Source organism: Prosopis cineraria, unplaced genomic scaffold (assembly GCF_029017545.1).
Source record: "Prosopis cineraria cultivar Desert tree isolate PC_DT_omini unplaced genomic scaffold, ASM2901754v1 PC6, whole genome shotgun sequence".
NCBI lineage: Eukaryota > Viridiplantae > Streptophyta > Magnoliopsida > Fabales > Fabaceae > Prosopis > Prosopis cineraria.
The window spans coordinates 15,628,191-15,651,637 of NW_026555337.1; the positions used below are offsets into that span (position 1 = coordinate 15,628,191).

At 28.8% G+C, this 23,447-nt stretch overlaps 1 protein-coding gene across 1 annotated transcript; it reads left to right on the forward strand.

Moving 5' to 3' along the window:
* Positions 1–670: 670 nt before the first annotated feature.
* On the forward strand, positions 671–3,845 carry LOC129312521 (UPF0481 protein At3g47200-like). The gene is made up of 2 exons (XM_054955165.1): positions 671–766; positions 2,412–3,845. The coding sequence occupies exons 1-2, from the start codon at positions 707–709 to the stop codon at positions 3,723–3,725; spliced, it is 1,374 nt and encodes a 457-aa protein (XP_054811140.1). The 5' UTR covers positions 671–706; the 3' UTR covers positions 3,726–3,845.
* The last annotated feature ends 19,602 nt before the right edge of the window (positions 3,846–23,447 follow it).

Here is a 23,447-nt window from a genome sequence, read left to right on the forward strand (position 1 = left end):
AAAATAATTTTTCATTGACGAACTTATTCCAAGATTACTTCTCATCACTTGAGTCTTTAAATATTTTTTTCCCCCTTATTAAATGAAAGATATATTTAAAAGTTTATATGTTTTTAGCAAATAAGATTCACAATTATATTTAACACTCCCTCCATTTAAAAATATAAAATATTTTTAATAAAATCACACTCCTCTAAAAAAGTAGTTTGTTGTTTCTCAAATAACACCATATTTTTATTTACCTCTATTTAATAAAGTGTCTTGCTTTAAACTAAATAAAAAAATAACTTATTTATTAGAAGCACTTCTAATAAAAAGCATATTAATTATACTTTAAAATACTATAAATATTTTATATTTTTTTAATATTTAAATTCTTAAAAATGTTTTACATTTTTGTTTTAAGGGATTACATTTTATAAAATGTAACATGGAGAGCGAGCATTTTCTTTTGGCGAGTGACACCCACGTCCCACATGGCCAGTTGATCAATTCAAGAAATGTCCGCGCTTACCCATGTAAGAAATTAAAAAATAAATTATAAAAGAGCACATGATAATGTAGTTTTTATTAAAATACTTTATAAATTAAGAATGATCTGGAATATTATATATAGAGAGAGATAAGTAATGGGGCAGCACCGTCGCGGGGAAGCGAACAGCGCGGCGATCGAAAGCAAAGGCGATTTTTGGGTGGGAACTCGAAAATGGCGGATGCTCAGATCGAAAGCGAAGGCGACTGTTCAATTGAAACGGCGTCGCATCAGGTTCGTATTTCATCATTTCACGTTGGTTTGTTTGCTTACGTTTTAAAACTTAAAAGGTGAGCATGTTTCTAAATTCAAAAAGTGTTTATAGAAATCTACAAATTATCTATGAATAATGTTGTTATAATGATAGCAGAATCTGATTCCTTTATTTTAAGAATTATAAGTTAAATCTTTACTAATTAAATTAATATTTATTGGTTATTTTTTTATTAAGGATAAATGAGTAAATTATTTCATAAATTTGTCCAATAATTCTATAAACCCTGAAATTTTTTATTGTATAAATTATTTTCCTAACTTTTAAAAGTAATGTAATCTAACACTTGTCATTAATAAAAATTATTTTTATTAGTTAGTTGATAAAAAATGATAAAAAAGAGAACTTCAAAAATTTAAAAAATAAACCAAAAGTGTCTTGTAATGAAGAACAAGAGATATATTTGTCATAAAAAAACGGAGTATTAATTGGCTTTTTTTTAATTTCTATTTACAGTTATTTTAAATCTTTTTTAAATTCATAATTTTAAATAGGGATAAATTAGAAAAATCATTTTTATTCTTAAATAATTTCAACGATTTAATTGGTTTTGGTGATGTAGTTAAAAATTAAAATGTCTTAGGATCCTAGGGAATAAGTTCTAGCTGTTTGATTTAATAAAGAAAATATGAGGGAAGAGAATTTTAGGAACTGTTTGATTTCCTGTTTTCAAAATATTTTTAAGCAAAAATGATAATAACATCTCACTGAAATATATAAATGACAATTAGGTTTGTTAAAATGCTATAATTTGTTTTAAGTTTTTGAATACCTTTTTGACAGTAATGATTTTAGGTTAAATAATTAAATTATCTTTTTTTTTTAAATAACCAGTCCTAATTATAACTTTTGTTTAATTAATTACAATTTTTATTTTATAAATATCAAAAATTGAACAAAAAATCATGATTCTCATATGAAATTTCTTCAATTATTAAGATTCAAGTTTTGAAAGTAACTAGTTACAATTTTTTTTTAGCAATTACAAATTTTATTCACAAATATTAAACAAAAAATCACAACTTCTTAAGTGAAATTTTTTTTATCATTAAAATTCAAGTTATAAAAATCACCAGTCACATCACAACTTTTATTTTGAGTTGTAAATATTAAACAAAAAAAATCACAACTTCCTATGTAAAATTTTTTAAACAAGGGTAATTTAATTATTTAATTTAAAATCATTAATGCTAGAAAGATACTAGGGATTTGGGAGGAATTATTGCATTTAGAGAGATCCAATTGTCATTTATATAGCTGTAGTCATGGATCAGAAGAGTATTTACTCCCTCCTAATGATAATGGAAAACATTTTGTAAAAGTTACTGTTAATCCAAACTTTCAACTCATTAACTGTAAAAAAAAATGTAATGCAAATTTAAAAGTTTTCATTGGTAAAATTTGAAATTTATTTAATTTCTAAATAAAATTAATAACTTAATAACCTTTCCTTAATTTTGGTGAGGTGTTCAGAAATATCTTATAATAAGTAACAGTTGGTTAGAAGTAATTGCATTAAATGGATTTCAATATGCAAAGTCAGTATATTTTGAGAATTGAAGGTTGCTATTGAATTGATTGATTAATTATTGTTTACATTATTAGGACATGAATTCATCTACACCATTAATGCAGCGAGAGATCTCGATTCACATCCCACCAGATTCATTGTCAAGAGAGTGTTGCGGCAAGATTCCTGAGATTCTTCGGATGCTTAATCAAGAAGCTTATACTCCTTTGTTAGTATCCATTGGTCCTATTCACTATGACCATGCTTCTTGTAGGGAAATAAAGAAGCAAAAAGTTAAATACAACAAATACTTCTTCAGTCGTGTGCGGAACATGGAAGCATTGCAACATAACTTTAAAGATTTCATTGAGAGTAATTCTGAAATGATTTTCAATCAGTATCCACATTCCAGTCTTTGGCGCACAAAACTAGAAATTTGTGAAATCATATTGGAGGATGCTGTCTTTATATTGGAGCACTTTCTGAGGAACTCATCACCAGCAGCAAGTCCCAAAGGAGATGATTATCCATTAAATACACCTTCTTTTTCTCATAACATCCAGCGAGACTTGTTACTTGCTGAAAATCAACTTCCGCTTTTCGTCTTAGAGGAGCTATATCAAAGATTTATCGGTCATGATGGTACACCCAAACCAAAAGATCAAGAGCATCCAACGTTTCGAAACCTCTGCCTTGACTACTTCAGCAATCTGCCAATATGTTTAGGGAACCAAAGGGAACAAGAACGCGCAGTACGCCATAATTCCATCAAACACTTCACGGATCTCATCAGATACCTTTACCTTCCAGCTTATTTTCTTTATTTTCCACATGAATCTAGTTCAAACAACAAGAGGGGTCAACAAATCCATAGTCTAAAGAGCGCAACGAAATTGAAGAAGGCAGGGATAAACTTTAAACAAGTCAATGACAGAAGCTTGATGGACATCAGATTCAAGGCTCGGTCTTGTCAACCATGTTTGGATTTCCCGAAAATAATCATAGACGACTTAGCAGAAGTTATTTTCCGAAACATCATTGCTTTCGAACAACATCACTACAATCCGACTCAGCATCACTTTAGCGCCTATGTTCGTTTGCTTAGAGATCTCATTGACACTCCAGAAGATGTGGCTTTGCTTGTTGACAAATATGTTTTGGTCCATACACTGGACACAAATGAGGAAGTGGTCACTTTGATCAAGAAGCTAAACAAAGGATGGGTGATAAACTCAAGCACTTACAACGAAATCATTAGAGCAGTCAGAGAATATTGCGATAGTGCATGGAAGCACCTCAAGTTTACATATTTTCGTGATCTTTGGAGAACAAGTTCGACTATTGTAGGATTCGCTGTCTTCGTCTTCACTACTACAAACACTGTCCGTGCTTTTGTTGATGGCTTTTAGGATCATACTATTAGTATTATATTACTGCTATAATTTTTTTGTGCTTAATTATATCGTCATGTGCTAAGTGCGAATATTAGTTGTTTGGTTTTATCATGTGGCTACTTTGAATTTGGTTTCTCTGCGTTTGGTTTGATTTGAATTGCTTTTGTTCATATTATGATAATCTACATTATATATTAAGCATGTGCTTCTCGCATTTCCATGATTTAGCAGCCAAGTTATGGAAATTTCATCATTCCGGTTTAATTATTTATAACCTAATATTATAATATGAAAATTCAATTATTTGGAAAATTTATACTTTCAAAAATATTAAACATGTACTTCTACATTTCCTACTTCCAAATTTAAAAATCATTGTTGTGTGTCAATATTTCTAGTCAATCGATTTGATTCGGTTTGTTTTGGTGTAATAGAAATAAGAAAACATAAAAAGGATAGAGCAGGCACAGAGATACCAGACAAGAAGGAAATAAGTCATAGAAGGTAAGAGAAGAAAAGCTCCATAATCAATAGATTATGGCCAGAGGGAAGAAGAGAGACACTAAGACAGTGAGATCCTTTGACATCCTTTTGAGCTCGACCATTTACTGCACTCCCAGCCCATACCTCTTTTATTCCAAAAAAGCCCTCTTTCATGACATTTCATTTCCTTTCCCCTCAAAACTAACCTTATCCTCAAGGTCAAAAAAGCATGAATAGTAGAGAATAACAATGATTGAGCATAAATGCATTAAAAGCACCAACGTAGTAGGTACCACAGTAAGCAAAGAAGTGCCAAGATACCCAAGCGGCTAGTAGGTAGTTGAAATATTGAATCGCAAGTCCATTGTTAACCATGCTTTATAACTGCCATTCAAAAAGGTTGAGTGAAAGGTAATCACGAGACAAATAAGTAGAGAATGAACATTAAACAAATCTATTATGGTGTGGCATAATCATGGAACTACCACCTATCAAGTCTCCAATTTTATTAAAGGGCCAGCAATGGTATAAAGTAGATTATAATGACATTTAGTAGACCGTATGGCATTCATAGTGAAAGGAATTAATTTAAAGATCATAAAAAATCCTTCTTGAGTGATTAAGATTGTTTATCTTTGGAGCAGCTGCCTGAAAAACAATGGTTGGATATATGCCTAACTCAATCAACTTCTATAACATAACTACTAATGCAAAAAGTAATTTTCATTATAGTTAAAAATTATTTTCATACCATAAGACGAAGTGTAATAGAAATAAGTATAGTATTAATAAAAGAATTTTTGCAACAGTTTGTAACGAAAATGTCACAAAAATTAAATCAATTATGGCTATAATTCAAGCTCAAAATTGTCACTGTAATTGATACTCTTTGAATTGTCGCCATGATTGGTAATAGTCACCATTTATGGCAACAGTTATAGCCACAACTGTTATCATAAATAGTTATTTTGCTAACAGTTATTTATCATAATTGTTGTGGTAATTGCTATTTTTTTATTTAAAAAACTCACATTTTGTGTGCTTTACATCCCTTACTTATAAAACATACATTTATATAAACAGTAGCTCCAGAGACCGATACAAATATATTCAGTATGGACATATCAACTGAACATCTACATTTTCAATATAAATATCTATCTAAACTATAGTCAAATCTTGTTAATTCTAGGAAGGAACTAGACAAAATATTGCATGTGTGTCTCAACTTTTTCTCAAAATATGGCTCTAAACTGTTGAAATACTACAAATTTATTAAAAATATGTGCATGAATAATAATTCAAGCATAGGGAGAGCTCCAAAATATAAATTACTATTAACAAATTATTACTCTATGAAATGAGTGGATAATACCTTTAGTGATGATTTCTTATATAAAAAGCATCGTATAATAGCCACATTCTACATTTCATGATTATCGAGCACATTATTAAGAAAATAAGAATAATTAAATTCATAAAACTAATAATATAATCTTTATTTTAATTAGGAAAAATAAATTTGAAATACTTACTTGTATATGCACCCATTTGATTTCAGTTCTCTTCTAACCTCCAATACATCATTAAAGATCTATTTGTCAAATATGTACACTTAAAAAAATATTAAATATATGTTAATAATTTTCACAAAATAGAGCTATTTAAAAACTTAAAATTCAAACAATGACTTCATATCACCACTTACTTTCCATTGTAACAAATAGAACTAATATATAATATTTTCATATAGGTAAATAACAGGAAGTATCCAATAATTTCTACACCATATTAGTTTACATTAATATCATATCATTAAGCAAATTTTTTATAAGTTAAGAGATTAATTAGAAATTTAATACTTTTTAATAATGGATGAAAACCAACACCTCTTGTTTAACCCATGCATCGACCTTTCAATATAAGATGTTTTTAGATTCATTTTGCCACATGTAGTTAAAAGTGGAGACAATAATCCATAATTATGATCCACATTGAGTTGGGTACACATATTGTGGAGGTACCTTTGATGATAACAAATATGTTAGCAATAATATAAAAAGTATTAAATATTAAATTAGAAATAAAAACAAACATTTATATGATAAAAACTTAAATTATTAATAAGTCTAACTACTCTAAAATAATGAGATCATTGATATCATTTCTAGCGATTCTATAAGTAATAGACTTCCCTACAATTTTTAGGCTTACTTATATTTCATTGGTAAAGTCATTCATATCAATAATCATCAAAGCCAATTGTTTCAAGTTATCTCAAATCAGTTGGAGATAGAAACTTAGAAATTCTTTTGATTGTTGGACTTCCTAATTAATATATAATGAAAATTAGAAATATCTACCATGTTAATTAATATATTTTAAAAAAATAAATTTTCATATTTAATATGTTGGATTAGCCTTTTCTAACAAAAAAAAAATTAACCAAATATCAGGCTAATAAAAAGATTTAAACCAATGAAAATAATTACCATGGTATACAAGTTTAAAACTAATTTTTAAATATTTTTTAAAAGGTAATCATAGTAGAAAAGAATTTAAATTAAAGTTTAGAGAGCTACCATGGTTATAAAAATATTCATCTTAATATAATTAACATGAGTACCTACTATCATAGAAAAAAGGTTTCAAAACAGCATTACAAGCTATTATAGTAGAAAAGGCTAAAAGTTTTTTTTTTTCCAAACTTATATATTCCAAAGTAAAACAAAAGCAAATGTATTAAACAAACACTCAAATAAAGGTAATTATTCTTATGAGGTGCGCGCGCGCACATAAAAGCATGCTAGAAAAGTTTAAATCATAATTCAAGAAAGCTAGCATGGTTGGAATGAAACACACGCACGCACGCACACACAAAAGCATTAGGTCTCAAAAACAAGCACAACAAGCATGCTAGAAATGTTTAAATCATAATTCAAGAAGGCACAAACAAACATATTAGAAAAGTTTAAATTATAATTCAAGAAAGCTAGCATGCTTGGAAAGAAATAACACCCCACACACACAAGCATTGTATCTCAAACAAGCATAACAAGCATGCTAGAAACACACGTAATCATAATTCAAGAAAGCAACACACACACACACAAAAGCATGCTAGAAACACACATAATCATAATTCAAGAAAGCAACACACACACACACAATATCTCATGGAAATATATATCATAACACTTAATATTCAGATAACAATTATATGATTTCATAAAACAAGCCAAATAAATATCATAACACTTAATATTTAGATAACAATTATTTTGATTTCATAAAGCAAGCCAAATAATATCTCAAAAATTCTTTTTAACAATAGTTATATTTTTATCATTTCTTTATTCCAAGTCAACTTACAATTTTCACAATAAGTATGTCTCAAAATTTACAACATTTATTATTCAATAGACACTATTAAATTTCATATATTATATCAATTCAAACAGCTCAACCAATTCTAACCAATCAAATTATGATTAATGCAAGTCTGTCTGGTCCCAAAAATTTCAAACAAGTAATTATAAAATTTTCAAGGGCTTTCCACTAACCATAGTTTTATATAAAAGTTCCAAAAAATTTACTTTATTAACCATTAGGCCGAGTTTCCAAATAACATTATTATAGACATACTATTTAGGTTCAATTCGATGTTAGCATACAAAAAGATTTAGTTATTTATCCATACTAGCATACAAGGTAACTTAAAAAGAAGTGATCTGAACTCGAATTTATTCAAAGAACCGGAGGTCTCTCAAATCCTTCAACTAATTCAAATGTCGAAGTAAAATTAACGAATCCTTAAGGAAACTCCTAACAGTGTTATAAAATCTCAATCCACTCTTGAAATTACTATGACTTTAAAAATTCCCTCGCCTTGAACGGTCGCTCACGCTCTCTCTCGCGAACCTGCCCCAGTCGCCACGCGCCGAAGCATGCATCCTCGCTGAAGCAACATGGATGAGGGTGTTTATAATACCCTCACCCAACCAAGGGTGGGCCATGAGCCCAACGTTGGTATAGTATATATGTTTATATATATATATATATATATATTATTGTTTTGTTGCTTTCCTTTTCTTAATTTTTTTAAATACTAATATTGCTTTTATATATATATATATAGGTATGTATGTATTTATTTATTTTCTTTTTTATCTTATTTCTTTTCCTCTTTTTTTCACATTATATATATATATATATATATATCTACCTATCTACATATCTTTCAGAGCTTACTTTCTCTCCATATTTTTTTAAATACTTTTAATCCTCTAGTATAACTTATTTACTATTAATTAAAACTCTTTTAAAAATCAAGAATTAAATCTTAATTATATTTGGTTTCAATATAATTTAAATGATATTTAAATAAATATAATTTCTTAAATAAAATATTTAATATCCTATTTGTTTAATCTCTCTCAACTTTATAAATTTTCCCTTCTTCAAAAATATTTTTTATATTAAATTCTCAGAATTTATTTCATTTTGAGTAAATTCTTCTTACTCAAACAATTACATAGTAAATTCAAATTTTCATGGAATAATTTCTTCATAATATTAATTAAGTCATAAAACTTAACATGTTACAATTTTTTCCTCAGCCTAAAATATCTTAAACACGATCTTATATTATCCTTAAATCCAAAATAATCTCAAGGAACTTCTCGAAGGGGGAGGATATTACACTATATGAAATGTTCATGAAATCAAGAGGCAGCATAATACTAATCTTATTGCCCCGAGGAAGAAGCCAACAGTGAGACCATGGTAACAATGCATTGTCCACAATATTATTCATGACGGCAAAGCAGTATGTCTCTCTGTAACACAACTGTGATGTGAAGATTTAACCTAGACTTAGAGAGATAGACATAGATAAATAAATTTGAAATAATTAAGGATCTATAGTGTCTAGATTGTAGCTTCATGGTTTATTTAAGGTTTCAATAGGATTAGCGAGAGCTTATTCAACCTAGATTAGATAAATAAGCCCTAATATACTAAAAGATAATTAGGATACTTTAGTAATAGTTATCATTATAAATAAGTGAAGATATTTAACTGAATTAGAATAAACATCTCAGTAGGTGAATCCTAATCCCTATCACTTTTCTAATTAGTTAGTTCATCACTTTTATCATTTTATTTGCCTTATTTAATTAGTTATTAAATCATTTTCAAAACTCTTATTTGTTTTTATAAATAACAAAAATCACTATCTTCCTCCAAGTTCAACTTGAAATACTCCAGATTTATTATTATATTGATCTTGTAGACTTGTGAGAGTGATCACAATGAAAATTGGATGAAAAACCTTATAGTAGATATATTGTTCTAATACAATTTACAAATGATACAAAGATTCACGCCTAAAAAGAGTTCACATTTGTAAGTGAGAAATATATCCAATGATTAAAAACTTTACTGATACGATATGTCCTTGTAATGTTTGTTTGATGTAATGATTTGCTTGTTATATATACAAGCCTGATATGTCTTGTTAACAAAGAATATATATATATATATATATATATAACAGCTGGTAAAAGAAAATTCCCAATTCAAACTTTTTGCAAATGTTTATTACGTAGTCAATATAAAAAAGAATAACTCCAAACTTGAATTATATATGGAAAAGGATTTTAGAATCGAAAGGTTTTTACTTGAATAGGAGTAAGACGGAGTATATATACTGTAATTTTGATTAAGATGTTATGTAGTTAGTAGTAATTTGAAAGTAAAATTGAAAGATAAGATTTTATCACAAGTAAAAAAGTTTAGATATTTGAAAGCAATTATTCAAAATGATGGTGAAAAATTAATGGAGATGTTACACATAGAATACAAGCTATGTGTGGTTCCAATGGAGAATAAGGCTAGAAGAGTGAAGATACATAATAGATCGAGCACAATGGTATAATGCAATCCTTAATTGTAGTTCACCCACATAGTGGGACAAAGCTTCTTGTTGGTATATAATGGGTGATAAATGTTTTTAATTTTATGATATATTATTAATTATTAATATATTAATTAACTGTGATACCATGCTCTTGATTTGTAAATTATAGAAAGGAGTTTAAAATCAGATAAATAAAGGATGAGAACTATCTAAGCATACAAGGCAATATAGTACTTTCAAAAAATGAGTGAAAGATGATGATATACAATACATGACTCTATACACTAGGACTGGTTCAACAACATTATTCAGAACGTGTGGCTAAGTACTTTTTGGTGTTAATTAAACAATTTAATTACTAGAAAACGCAGGTGATGAGCATTATATTGACGATAGTGTGCATTACAAAACATGGTCAAGCGAGAGGTGTTTATATTTTGTATGAGATATATAAATTATGTTTTGGTGAGCTCAAAGACAAACATTTAGAATTGGTTTTGGTGAAAAAGTTTGTTTTGATGTTAGTTGTTATTGATGAACTTTCCAAAAAATCATGAAAAAATTAATCATTTATTCATTATAATTTTGAATTAGTTATAACTTAATTTCTAAACTTTAACTCATTGTAACTTAATTTTTATAGTTTTGAATCGGTTGTAACTTAATATCTAAAATTTAACTCCCTGTATCTTAGTCTCTATAATTTTAACTATTTAAATATTGGTTCATATATTTTAAAAATAAAATTATTTTGAAATTTATGAAATAATATTTTAAATTACTAAAAAATTTGATCTTTATAAAGATTATAAATATTAAAATTATTTTATATTTATGATTTTAATGTTTATCATTTTATTTTCTAAAATACTGGGCCTAGTATTTTAAATGATTAAAATTAAAAAGACTAAGTTATAGCAAGTCAAACTTCAAAGACTATGTTACAACCCAACCTAAACTAATAGAAATAAGTTATAATGAGTTAAAGTTTAATAGTTGAATTATAATTAAATCAAAATTATATAGACCAAATAATTAATTTACCTTGTAGAAAGTTACTTCCTTCAGATCATAATATATGATATCTTCTAAAAATTTTACTTAGTTCAAAATATAAGGCATTGAGTATTTTTTATAATTGATTTTCAACCATACCCCTACTTCATTTATTACTATTTTTGAAAAAAATGATGTATTGAAATTTTAATTGTTATTACAAGACACTTATATAGGATATTTACTGAGTGTATTATTAGAAAAATGCAAAATTTTCTTAAGAAATTTACATTTTAACTTACATTTTTTGAAAACCATGAATTAATTACTAATATCCTATATTGTGATCCAGAAAAAGTACTTTCAATATATCATTTTTAAAATAAATAAATAAAATCACTATTGATGGGGATTTTTCACATAAACAATTCTCAACCAAAATCAATTTAATAAGTTTGGGGACGTGGATAAATTTTCCCTGTGATTGCGGAGGTTCTAGCTATTATTCAAGGCCTCCAACTATGCTGGTTTTACAAGTTTAAGGATGTGGATATTTACAATAATTGCATTGAAGCTATTTAATTTATTCAAGAAGGTTGTGAAGATGGTCACCTCTTCAAGGATATCATCGATGAAGCTAGGCTGCTATACTATAGAGAGTGGAGGCTAACATCCCATCATTTTAATAGAAATTGTAATTCTTATAGTGATAGATTAGCAAAGCTATTTCATGTATAATTTGAATGTTAATTTTTGTATCTTTAATCAACCTCCACTTCCCCACAGGAGGCGATAGTTGATGAAAATGTAAGCTCGGAGATGATGATCCTGCTTTGAAATTGCTTTTGACTAATGTATGCTTTATTAAAAAAAATTAATGTAATAAGTGACTTTATTTTTTTGCAAGTTGAAACACCAACGCAGAATTGTTCACATATTACATCCCAAGTTTCTATGTCCCTTCATCAATGTAAAAAAATAAAGGCTTTTTGTACTAGCAACATCAACACCCTGAAGATTTGACAAATTCATGTTCACACATCTATTTGGATATAGTTCCTCGCTCCTTCCCAATTAAAAAGATGCTTCTAGATGATTAATCAAATTTATAGTATTATATTAAAATATTATATTATCCTTTTTCACTCATCATAGAGTTTCAATATTGATCTGGTGACTGGACCAACCAAGGTTTTGTGGTCTTTTCTTCAAAGAGCGAAGATGAATAGGGTTATAATTAGAATAATTGAATGCTTTTGGACAAATAAAAACCATGTAACAACTTTTCTTAACCCATATAAAAATGTACGAAACATCTTATAATAAAAGCCAGGGAGTAATTCCTTAAGGTCCCGTTTGGTTAATGAAATAAATTAAAAAAATTAAAATAAAAATGAACTAAATTATTTTTTCATAATAAGTATGATAAAACTCATATTATATACTAAAAATGTGAGAATCACCGTATCTTTTAAAATTCTCATAAATTATGACTCCTAAAATTTCATGAACTAAATCACTATTCTCCCTTAAGAATATGATTCACTTATCTCTCAACACATTTTAATTATCTTATTTTTACATTTATTTTCTTAATCCATTCATTTAATTTTTTTTAATAATCAAAGGAAACCTAAAAGTCAACTATTAATCATGGCCCCCAGAGGTAATTTTTGAACTTCGATAAATAGCTAAAAACTGAAAATTAATTTCTGTATGAATTCTATATATTTATACTATTTTTGAAAATATTATTGATAGGTAATTTATAAATATTTATATACGTTTTTTTTATTTTATTTTATAAGCATGTACGGCCCCTCCTGATGAGTCCCAGGACCCACTTCCACCTAAACTTTTCAGACTACTATTATTATCATGGACATCTCGCTTATCACCATTAATAAAAAAAAAAAATACAATTTGTAGAAAAGTCCAAGACAATAATGCACTTACAAAAAGACGACCCGGGCAGTTGGCAGGTGTGTAAGAAATTATGTAAAATAATTTTATAAAAAATAAACACAAAATATAAAATAAGAATGTCGAGGTCATCATAATCATAAGCTTTTGAAGACTTTTGTTTTCCCACTCCTTGACTTTAGGGATGGAGGTCGAAATGGGGGGGGGGGGGGGGACATTTTCTTGAGATTTTGACACTCATACATTACAAAGATTCAGGCCTAAAAAGTGTTCACATTTGTGAGTGAGAAATATATCCAATGATTAAAAACCTGTACTAATATGGCTATGTTTTTTGTGTCATACATTTCACATTGATGAGGTATATTGAAATGAGGTTTACATGTTCAACAATTCTCTCATTTAATATGTTAGTATTTTGAAATATGTTCTCTCTTTAAATTTATGCTCATATAACACACTTACATTATTAAGAGGCCTACCCACGGAGCTGTGTTTTATCAACAGGAGATTGTTGTCGGCTCTCGAACGAGCTTTCTCCCTTTAGGATTGATATATCTTCTTAATAAAGAATAAATATTATATTATATATATAATATTATAATAAGACAGGTGATTATGTTTTTAAATTATTAGGAAAAATCAATATTTTTTTTTTTTAATGATACATTATTAATCATTATTATTAATATTTATTAATTGTGAGACTTAAAAAGTACCCTCCTATTGGTTTGTAATTTTAGATAGGATATTTATGAAGAGACATCCGTTCAAATATAGATTCAAGGTTTTTTTTTTTTTTCCTCTTAAAAAAAGTGTAGTTTAGATTCTTGTGAAAACAATACTTACCATTATAAAGATATTTTTTTATAGTAATTTGATATTTTATAATATAAGATATTTTTAAAAAATAATTTTTTATTGATGAACTTTATTTCAAGATTATTTCTTTTTTTTTTAACGAATATTTCAGACTACTTCTTATTATTTGATTCTTTAAATATTTTTTGCTCCCAGATTAAACGAATGATATATTAAAAGTTAATATGTTTTTAAAAAATAAGATTCACAATTATATTTAATACTCCCTTCATTAAAAATATAAAACAGTTTTAATAGAATCAAACTTTTTCAATAAAATTATTAGTTGTCTTTTAAATAACATCATCTTTTCATATTTATCCTTATTTAATAAGTTATTTTACTTTAAATAAATAAAAAAGTAACTATTTATTATGGACGCTTTTAATAAAAGCACATTAATTATACTTTAAAATAATAAAAAATCTCATATTTTTAAAATATTCAAAACCTCAAAAAATGTAAGTACATTTTAGTAAATGTAACACAGAGAGCGAGTATTTTCTTTTGGCGAGGGACACCCACGTCCCACATGGGCAGTTGATCAATTCAAGAAATGTTCGCGCTTACCCTTATAAGAAATTTAAAAGTGAATTACAAAAGAGCACATATATGATGTATTTTTTATTAAAACATTTTATAATTTAAGAATTATCTGGAATATTATTCATAGAGAGAGAGAGAGAGAGAGGCAGAGGGGAAGCGCAGTCGCAGGGTAGCGAAGAGCACGGCGATCAAAAGCAAAGGCGATTTTGGGAGGGAACTCGGAAATGGCGGATCCTAAGATCGAAAGAGAAGGCAACTGTTCGTTGGAAGTGGCGGGGCGTCAGGTTCGCATTTCATGATTTCACTTTTGTTGGTTTACTGTTGTTTTAAAATTTAGGCGAGTTCGGTGTGGAAGTTGATGTTTCTAAATTAAAAAGCGCTTGGGAATAAATCATCTGTCAACAAGAGCTTCACATCCTCTATTTTAAGAGTTAAGAGTTAAATATGAACTAATTGAACCAATTTTTTTGGTTGTTTGCTTTATTAAGGGTTAATGAGTAAATTGTTTCATAATTTTGTTGACTAGCTGTATAGATCTTAAAATTTTTTTTATTATATAAATTATTCCATCAACTTTTAAAAATAATATAATATAACCTCTATTATTAACAAAATTGACTTTAAATGTTAGTTAATCAGAAAATAAAAAAAACGAATTTAAAAATTATAAAAATGGATCAAAAATATCTTGTAATGAAGATAAGAGGTATATTTTTTATTAAAAAATGGAGTATTAATTGGTTTTTTTTTAAGTCATTTCTATTTACAGTTTTTTTAAATTCTAATTTTAAACAGGGATAAGTTAGAAAAATCATTTTTATTCTTAAACAATTTTTAACGATTTAATTCATTAATTGCTTTTGGCGATGTAGTTAAAAATTAAAATGTCTCAGGATCCGAGGGAATAATTTCTAGCTCTTACAATTGTTTGATTTAATAAAGAAAATAAGAGGGGAGAGATTTTTGGGAACTGTTTGATTTCCTGTTTTCAAAATATTTTTAAGAAAAAATGACATTAAAATCCTATCAAATATAAGAATGACAATTAGGTCTTTCAAAATATCATAATTCTCTCAAGTTCATGAATACTTTTATAATATTAATAATTTTAGGTTAAATGATTAAATTGCCCCTTATTTATAATAACCAATTCTAATCACAATTTTTATTTTATAAATTATAAAAATGGAACAAGAAATTACAATTTTCACGTGAAATTTGTTTTATCATTAAAGTTTAAATTCAAAAAATAACTTGTCACAACTTTTGTTTTAACAATCATAACTTTTATTTTGTGAATCACAATATTAAACAAGAAATCATAACTTCTGACATGAAATTTTTTTTATCATTAAAATCCAACTTCTAAAAATCACTAGTTACAGCTTTTATCCTATGAATCACAAATATTGAATAAGAAATCATAATTTTTCACGCAAATCTTTTAAACAAAGGCAATTTGGTCATTAATTAAAATAATTAATGCCAAAAAAAGTACCTAGGGACTTGGGAGGAATTATAATATTTTGAAAGATCTGATTATCATTTATATATTTTGATGGAATTTTATTGTCATTTTTTTCTTATTTTAATTTTGAAAAAATGGGTTTGAAATTTGTTTTTTGTTTTATGTCTCAAAAAATAAAAAAAATAAAATTTTTCATGTTTTATTACATAAAAGGTGAAAAATATTATATTTTATTGTTAATGATAATTATGTTAATAAAAACAAATTATTTGTTCACGTTCACTTCACCAATTTAGATATATTTTTAAAAATGATAATTGAAATATTTTTTCAAAAAATATTTTCAAAAATGATTTTAAAAAAATACTCTACAATAATTATATGAAAACATAAAAATAAAAATGACAATATGATAAATTAAAAAACTCCTAATCTCATATCCATCCGTTCGGTTTGGTTAATTATCTCTTCCAATTTCCCATTTGAGAGGAAAGAGGTCCTCTCCCCTCCATTCTTTTTACCAATTAAACAGAAAAATCCTCTCGAATTCAGATCCAATAACTAGCGTAAGTTTACTCTCTCACATAGTAGGATAACAATTATTCAATTGAATCAAACAACTATCAATAATTTTTGTATATAATATTTGGAAAGTATTCAATTTAAATTTTTTGAAAGGACAATGTGATTTATTTAATAGATGTAACTGAAATACTCATTAAGTGAATGGCTGCAAATTCAATTTCCTTCCATTTTGTTGATCACACATGTCTCCATGCAGTCTTTTATTGTTTGATAATTTTTTTGTTTTAATTGTCAATTTCAATTGGATTAAAATGTTGTAAAAAATAATATCTCAAAAAAATTTAAATTATCATCTATTATTTTATCAATGACAATATATTAATTAGGATATGCAATGAGAGCACTCAATTCACATTTCAACCAGACACTACAGAAAAAAAAGACTTTCAACGACGACAATAAAAGCACACTTTCAATGACGACAAGATATAGTTGCCACTGATTGTCAGACTTTCAGTGGCGACATCAAAGTCACACTTTCAGCGATGACTTTTACTGTCGTCGCTGAAAGTTGAGAATCAACGATGACCTTTTAGTGTCGCTGCTGATTGTCAGCATTTTTTAAAATATGTTATAATTTTTTAAAAAAATTATGTTGCAAGTTTCAGCGGCGAAATACAAGTCGCCGTTAAAAGTCAAGAATCAGCGGTGACTATTTAGTGTCGCCGCTGATTGTCATCTTTTTTAATTTTTTTTAAAAAAATTATGTTGCAAGTTTCAGCGGCGACTTGTATATTGCCGTTGAAAGTCTACTTTCAGCGACGACTTTTTGTGTCACCGCTAATTGTCAGTATTTTTTAATTTCTTTTAAAAAATTATGTTGCAAGTTTCAGCGGTGACATACAAGTCACCTCTGAAAGTCGACTTTCAGCAGCTACTTTTTGTATCACCACTGATTGTCAGCATTTTTTAATTTCTTTTAAAAAAATTATGTTGCAAGTTTCAGGCGACATACAAGTCACCACTAAAAGTTGACTTTCAACGGTGACTTTTTAGTGTTGCCATTGATTGTCGGCATTTTTTAATTTCTATTAAAAAAATTATGTTGCAAGTTTCAGCGGCGACATACAAGTCACTGTTGAAAGTCGACTTTCAACGGCAACTTTTTATTGTCACCGCTAATTGTTAGCATTTTTTAATTTTTTTTAAAAAAATTATATTATAAGTTTCAGCGGTGATTTGCATTGACTTTCAGCGGCAACTTTTTATTGTCGCCGTTGATTGTCAGCATTTTTTATTTCTTTTAAAAAATTATGTTGTAAGTTTCAGCGGTGACTTTTTAGTGTCGTCGCTGATTGTCAGCATTTTTAAATTTCTCTTAAAAAAAATTATGTTGCAAGTTTCAGCGGTGACTTTTTGTGTCACTGCTGATTGTCAGCATTTTTTAATTTCTTTTAAAAAAATTATGTTGCAAGTTTCAGCGGCAACATACAAGTCACTGCTAAAAGTCGACTTTCAGTGGTGACTTTTTAGTATCGCCATTGATTGTCAGCATTTTTTAATTTCTTTTAAAAAAATTATGTTGCAAGTTTTAGCGGCGACTTTTTATTGTCGCCGCTGATTGTCAGTATTTTTTAATTTCTTTTAAAAAAATTATGTTGCAAGTTTCAGTGGCAATTGTATCGACTTTCAGCGGCGACTTTTTATTGTTGTCGCTGATTGTCAGCATTTTTTAATTTATTTTAAAAAAATTATGTTGCATGTTTCATTGGCGACTTTTTAGTGTCGCCGTTGATTGTCAGCATTTTTTAATTTCTCTTAAAAAAATTATTTTGCAAGTTTCAATGGCAACATACAAGTCATCACTGATTATAAGCATTTTTTAATTTCTTTTAAAAAAAATTATGTTGTAAGTTTCAGCAACGACATACAAGTCACCGCTGAAAGTCGACTTTCAGTGGCAACTTTTTAGTGTCGCTATTGATTATTAGCATTTTTTAATTTCTTGTAAAAAAAATATGTTGCAAGTTTCAGCGACAACATACAAGTCACCGCTGAAAGTCGACTTTCAGCGGTGACTTTTTATTGTTGTCGCTGATTGTCAGTGTTTTTTAATTTCTTTTAAAAAAATTATGTTGCAAGTTTCAGTGGCGACATTTTAGTGTCGCCGCTGATTGTCAGCATTTTTTAATTTCTTTTAAAAAAATTATGTTGCAAGTTTCAACGGCGACATACAAGTCACCACTGAAAGTCGACTTTCAGTGGTAACTTTTTAGTGTCGTCGCTGATTGTCAGCATTTTTAATTTTTTTAAAAAAATTATGTTGCATGTTTCATCGGCGACATATAAGTCGCCGCTGAAAGTTGACTTTCAACGGTGACTTTTTAGTATCGCCACTGATTATCAACATTTTTTAATTTCTTTAAGAAAATTATATTTCATGTTTCAGCGGCGACATACAAGTCGCCATTGAAAATTGACTTTCATAGGCAACTTTTTACTGTCGCCGCTGATTGTCAGCATTTTTTTATGTTTTCAAAATTAGATTAAAGTATTTTTCATAAGAAAAAATATATTTTTGTTTTACCAATTTCATGATGCTCTTTTTATTTAAATTTCAATATATTTAACCAAGTTGTATGTATGTATGTATGTATGTATGTATGTATTTATGCATAGATACACATACATATCTTGTAATATTACAAGTGGAGAGAGATTTATGTTAAGAGATAGAGAAGGGGCCATTTAACTCAATGCCTGCAAAATCAAAAGTCTTCTGATTTTATAGAAGTTTAGAAAAATTATGGTTAAATTAGCTCTTTTGATTTGTTTCATTTAATTACCTTTTTTGTGCTTAAATTATTTTTTGACAAGATTCAACTCTTGTTTTTCTTTTGCTTTTTCTTTTTCTTCTTTTGTAATATTTGTTTTTCACCCGTGATTTCTTGTGTCTTTTTTTATTTCAAAAGAATTTGGATATTCTACACGAATATCTCTTTCAATTTTTTCTCTTATTTAATTTATTCTATTTTCTATTTTTGAGATTTCTATTTGTTTTTCAATTCTTTTATAATGTATTGCTTTATTTCTACTTCTCCTACTTTTCTTTCAGGTTTACTATTCCTACTATAGACTAAGACTCTTAAGACTTATCTTATTCTTCTTTTTTGACTTAAATCCTAATATCTTATCGAACCATCTCATATTTCTATTTCTACAAGTTTTATTTTCTATTGATATTATTCTTCTTAGGCTTAATAGGAACACCACTGCCTAACTTCCCTATTTTTTCACAGGATTTTTGAATATTATATTTCTTAAATATTCTCTGTTTGTTACTAAACTTACTTAGTAATATCATTTTTTTATAAGTTATATGTGATATTATGTTCATGTATCTTTGTTGATTTATTTCAAAAGGGGTGTTATCTATTTCATTTTCTATATTTTCTTCTGTTTTTTTTTTACTAGTTATAACGAAGAACAATAAATTTTACAGTTTTAACATGTGGACAAATAATTAATATTATAAAACCTTTAGAAAAGATAATTTTAAAAAATATAAAATATAAATAGTTTGTTATAAATGTGAAAAATTTGACCATTTTTATAATTTTTTAAAAAATTATGTTGCAAGTTTCAACGGCGACACTAAAAAGTTGTCACAGTGACTTTTTAGTGTCACCGCTAATTGTTAGCACTTTTATTTTTTTAAAAAAAATTATGTTGTAAGTTTCAGCGGCGACACACAAGTCGTTGCTGAAAGTTGACTTTCAGTGGCGACTTTTTAGTGTCGCCACTGATTGTCAACATTTTTTTATTTCTTTTAGAAAAATTATATTGCAAGTTTCAACAGTGACGTACAAGTCATCGCTAAAAGTTAACTTTCAGCCGTGACTTTTTAATGTCGCCGCTGATTATTAGTATTTTTTAATTTCTTTTAAAAAAATTATGTTGTAAGTTTCAGCGGTGACATACAAGTCGCCGTTGAAAGTCGACTTTCAACGGTAACTTTTTAGTGTTGCCACTAATTGTCTACATTTTTATAATTTTTTTACTAATGTATAATCATTATTATTTTTATTATTTATTCTTAGATATTTTTATATTATAATTATAAATATGAATATTAAAATAAATAATATAACAACCTCAAGAAGTAAAAAAATTAAAATAAAAAATACAAATTATATTGTATTAATTATATTTATAGTTTACTTTAAACAAAATAAATAATATAATTTATAATTTTATAAATTGAAAGAATTAAATTGAAGTATTTAAGGATAGTAATGATATTTTATAATATTTAATATTTAATATATGTGTGTGTTTGTATAGTTTAATAATCTGTGTGTGTGTGTGTGTGTGTGTATTTAATTATGCAATAATAGATTATAGGTTCATTCCAGCTTAGTGGCAAAATGGTTAGACACAAAAGGAAGAGGTCACAGTTTCAAACTTTGGAGGAGACAACTTTTAAAATGAAAATATAAATTGATGACATGATGACACGTGGCGTATGGTGAGAGCGACACATGGAGAGTGACATAGGGCCACATGGCGTGAGGTGAGGGGCGACACATGGAGGATGACATGGCGTCACATGGTGCGAGGTGGGGCCTATGTGGAGGGTGACATGGAGTCACGTTGCGTGTGGTGAGAGCGACACATGAGAGTGACATGGTGCCATGTGGCGTGAGGTGAGGATGACACGTGGAGGATGACATGGCAACACATGGTGCGAGGTGGGGCCTTACGTGGAGGGTGACATGGCACCACGTGGCGTGAGGTGGGGCGCCACGTGAACGGTGATGTGGTGCCATGTGTGTAAGTGAACCAACATTAATTTTTAACGACAACTTTTTGGTAGCTTCAGCGGCAACAACTGTCGCCACTGATACTTAACATTCAGCGACGACAAAAATAGTCGTCGTTGATGCGTGGTTTCTACGGCGATAATTGTTGCTGTTGATTCTCAACTTTCAATGGCGACTTTTATTATCGCCACAGATTGAATCAGCGACAAGAGCTCTCGCGGTGACACTGTGGCGTCTTTTTGTCGCCACTGAAAACTTTGAGGGGCAACTTTTAGACTTTTGGCAGCGACAAATGTCGCCACAAATTCTCAACTTTCAGCGGCGACTTTTTTTGTCACCACAAATTGAATCAGCAACAGAAGCTCTCGCGGCGACATTGTGGAGACCTTTTGTCGCCGCTGAAAACTTTCAACGGCGACTTTTTGACTTTCAGCGGCGACATAGTCAATTTTTTTTTAGTGAGATTTGAAGTTGATAGAGCATTTTGGCAATGTTCCTGGGATTTTCCGGGGTCCGAATTTAAACGCCTATGATCCTTCTTTTTTCCATTAGTCCTAATAAGTTGGCTGGTAGGGAAAACATGAGGATACATAAACTTCATTACAATAAATACTTCTTCAGTCGTATGCAGAACTCGGGTGCACTACGCCGCAACTTTGAAGCTTTCATTGAGAGTAATTCTGTGACAATTGTTTCTCAGTATCCAGATTTAAGTTATCCATTGACAGAGCAAGTTTTTTCTGAAATCATCATGGAGGATGCTATCTTTATTTTGGAGCACTTTCTGAGGAACTCATCACCAAGTCCCAGAGATGATTATCCATTAAATACACCTTCATTTTCCCAGATCATCCACATGAAGACTTGTTACTTGTTGAAAATCAGCTTCCATTTTTCGTCTTAGAGAAGCTATATGAAATATTCATCAGTCAAGTTGATACACCCAAACCCAAAGATCAAAAGTATCCAAGATTATTTCTGGACCTCTGCCTCGACTACTTTAGCTATTTGCCAATATGTTCAGCCAAAGTAACCCAGCATCTAAAAAGACATTCCTTCTTACATTTCACAGATCTTATTAGATGTCTTTGCCTTCCATATTATTTTGATGATACTCCATATGAATATGGTTCAAACAACACCAGGGGTGAAGAGACTGAATCCCGTTCAACCCAAATCCGTGGTTTAAAGAGAGCAGCGAAATTGAAGGAGGCATGGGTAATTAACTTTAAACCAGTTCATGGCACAAGCTTGATTGACATCAGATTCATCTCTCGGAATGTCCTCTGTGGTCGACCATGTTTGGGATTCCCAAGACTAATCATGGACGACCCAACTGAAGTAATATATTATCCAAAACATCATTTCTTTCGAAAAGTATCATTGTAATCGGAATCAGCATCACTTCAGCGCCTATATTCGTTTGCTTAGAGATCTCATTGACACTCCAGAAGATGTGGCTGTGCTTGCTTCCATGGACTGGATACTAATGAGGAAGTGGTCACTTTAATCAAGAAGCTAACAAAAGGATTCTTGGCAAAGTCAAGCACTTACAACAACATCATTGAACAAGTCAGAAGACATTACGACAGTGGGTGGACTCACTTCAGGTTAACTTATTTTCGTGATCTTTGGAGAACAAGTTCGACTATAATGGGACTCGCTGTCTTCATCTTCAGTACTACCAACACCGTCCGTACTTTTTTTAAAGACTTTTAATAATTAGGATCGTGCTATTTAAGTGTTATGCCTAATGTTTGTTTGAGGCTAATAAATGATTTCTCTTGTCTTGGTTTGATTGTGGTTGCTTTTGTTTCTATTAAATTAATATGTTTGATGCTTAATTATATCGTGGAATGCTAAGTGCTAATAAATATATTTCCTTAATTGTTTGGTTTAGCTCGTTTGATTTTGATTTCTCTACTTTTGGTTTGATTATTGGATTACTTCTTTTTTTTTAATATTAATCATCTACATTACATATATAAGCATGTGCCTATTTCATTTTCATGATTTAACAGCTAAGTTATGGCAATTCTATTATTCGTGTTTAATTATTTATAATCTAGTGTTATAATATTTTTAAAAATGTTAAACCTACACTTGTAAAGTTCTAACGGTTGAAACGAATTTCCTACTTTATTTATTGTGTACCAATTGATCGCATATGATGCGTGATCAATCATGAAGAT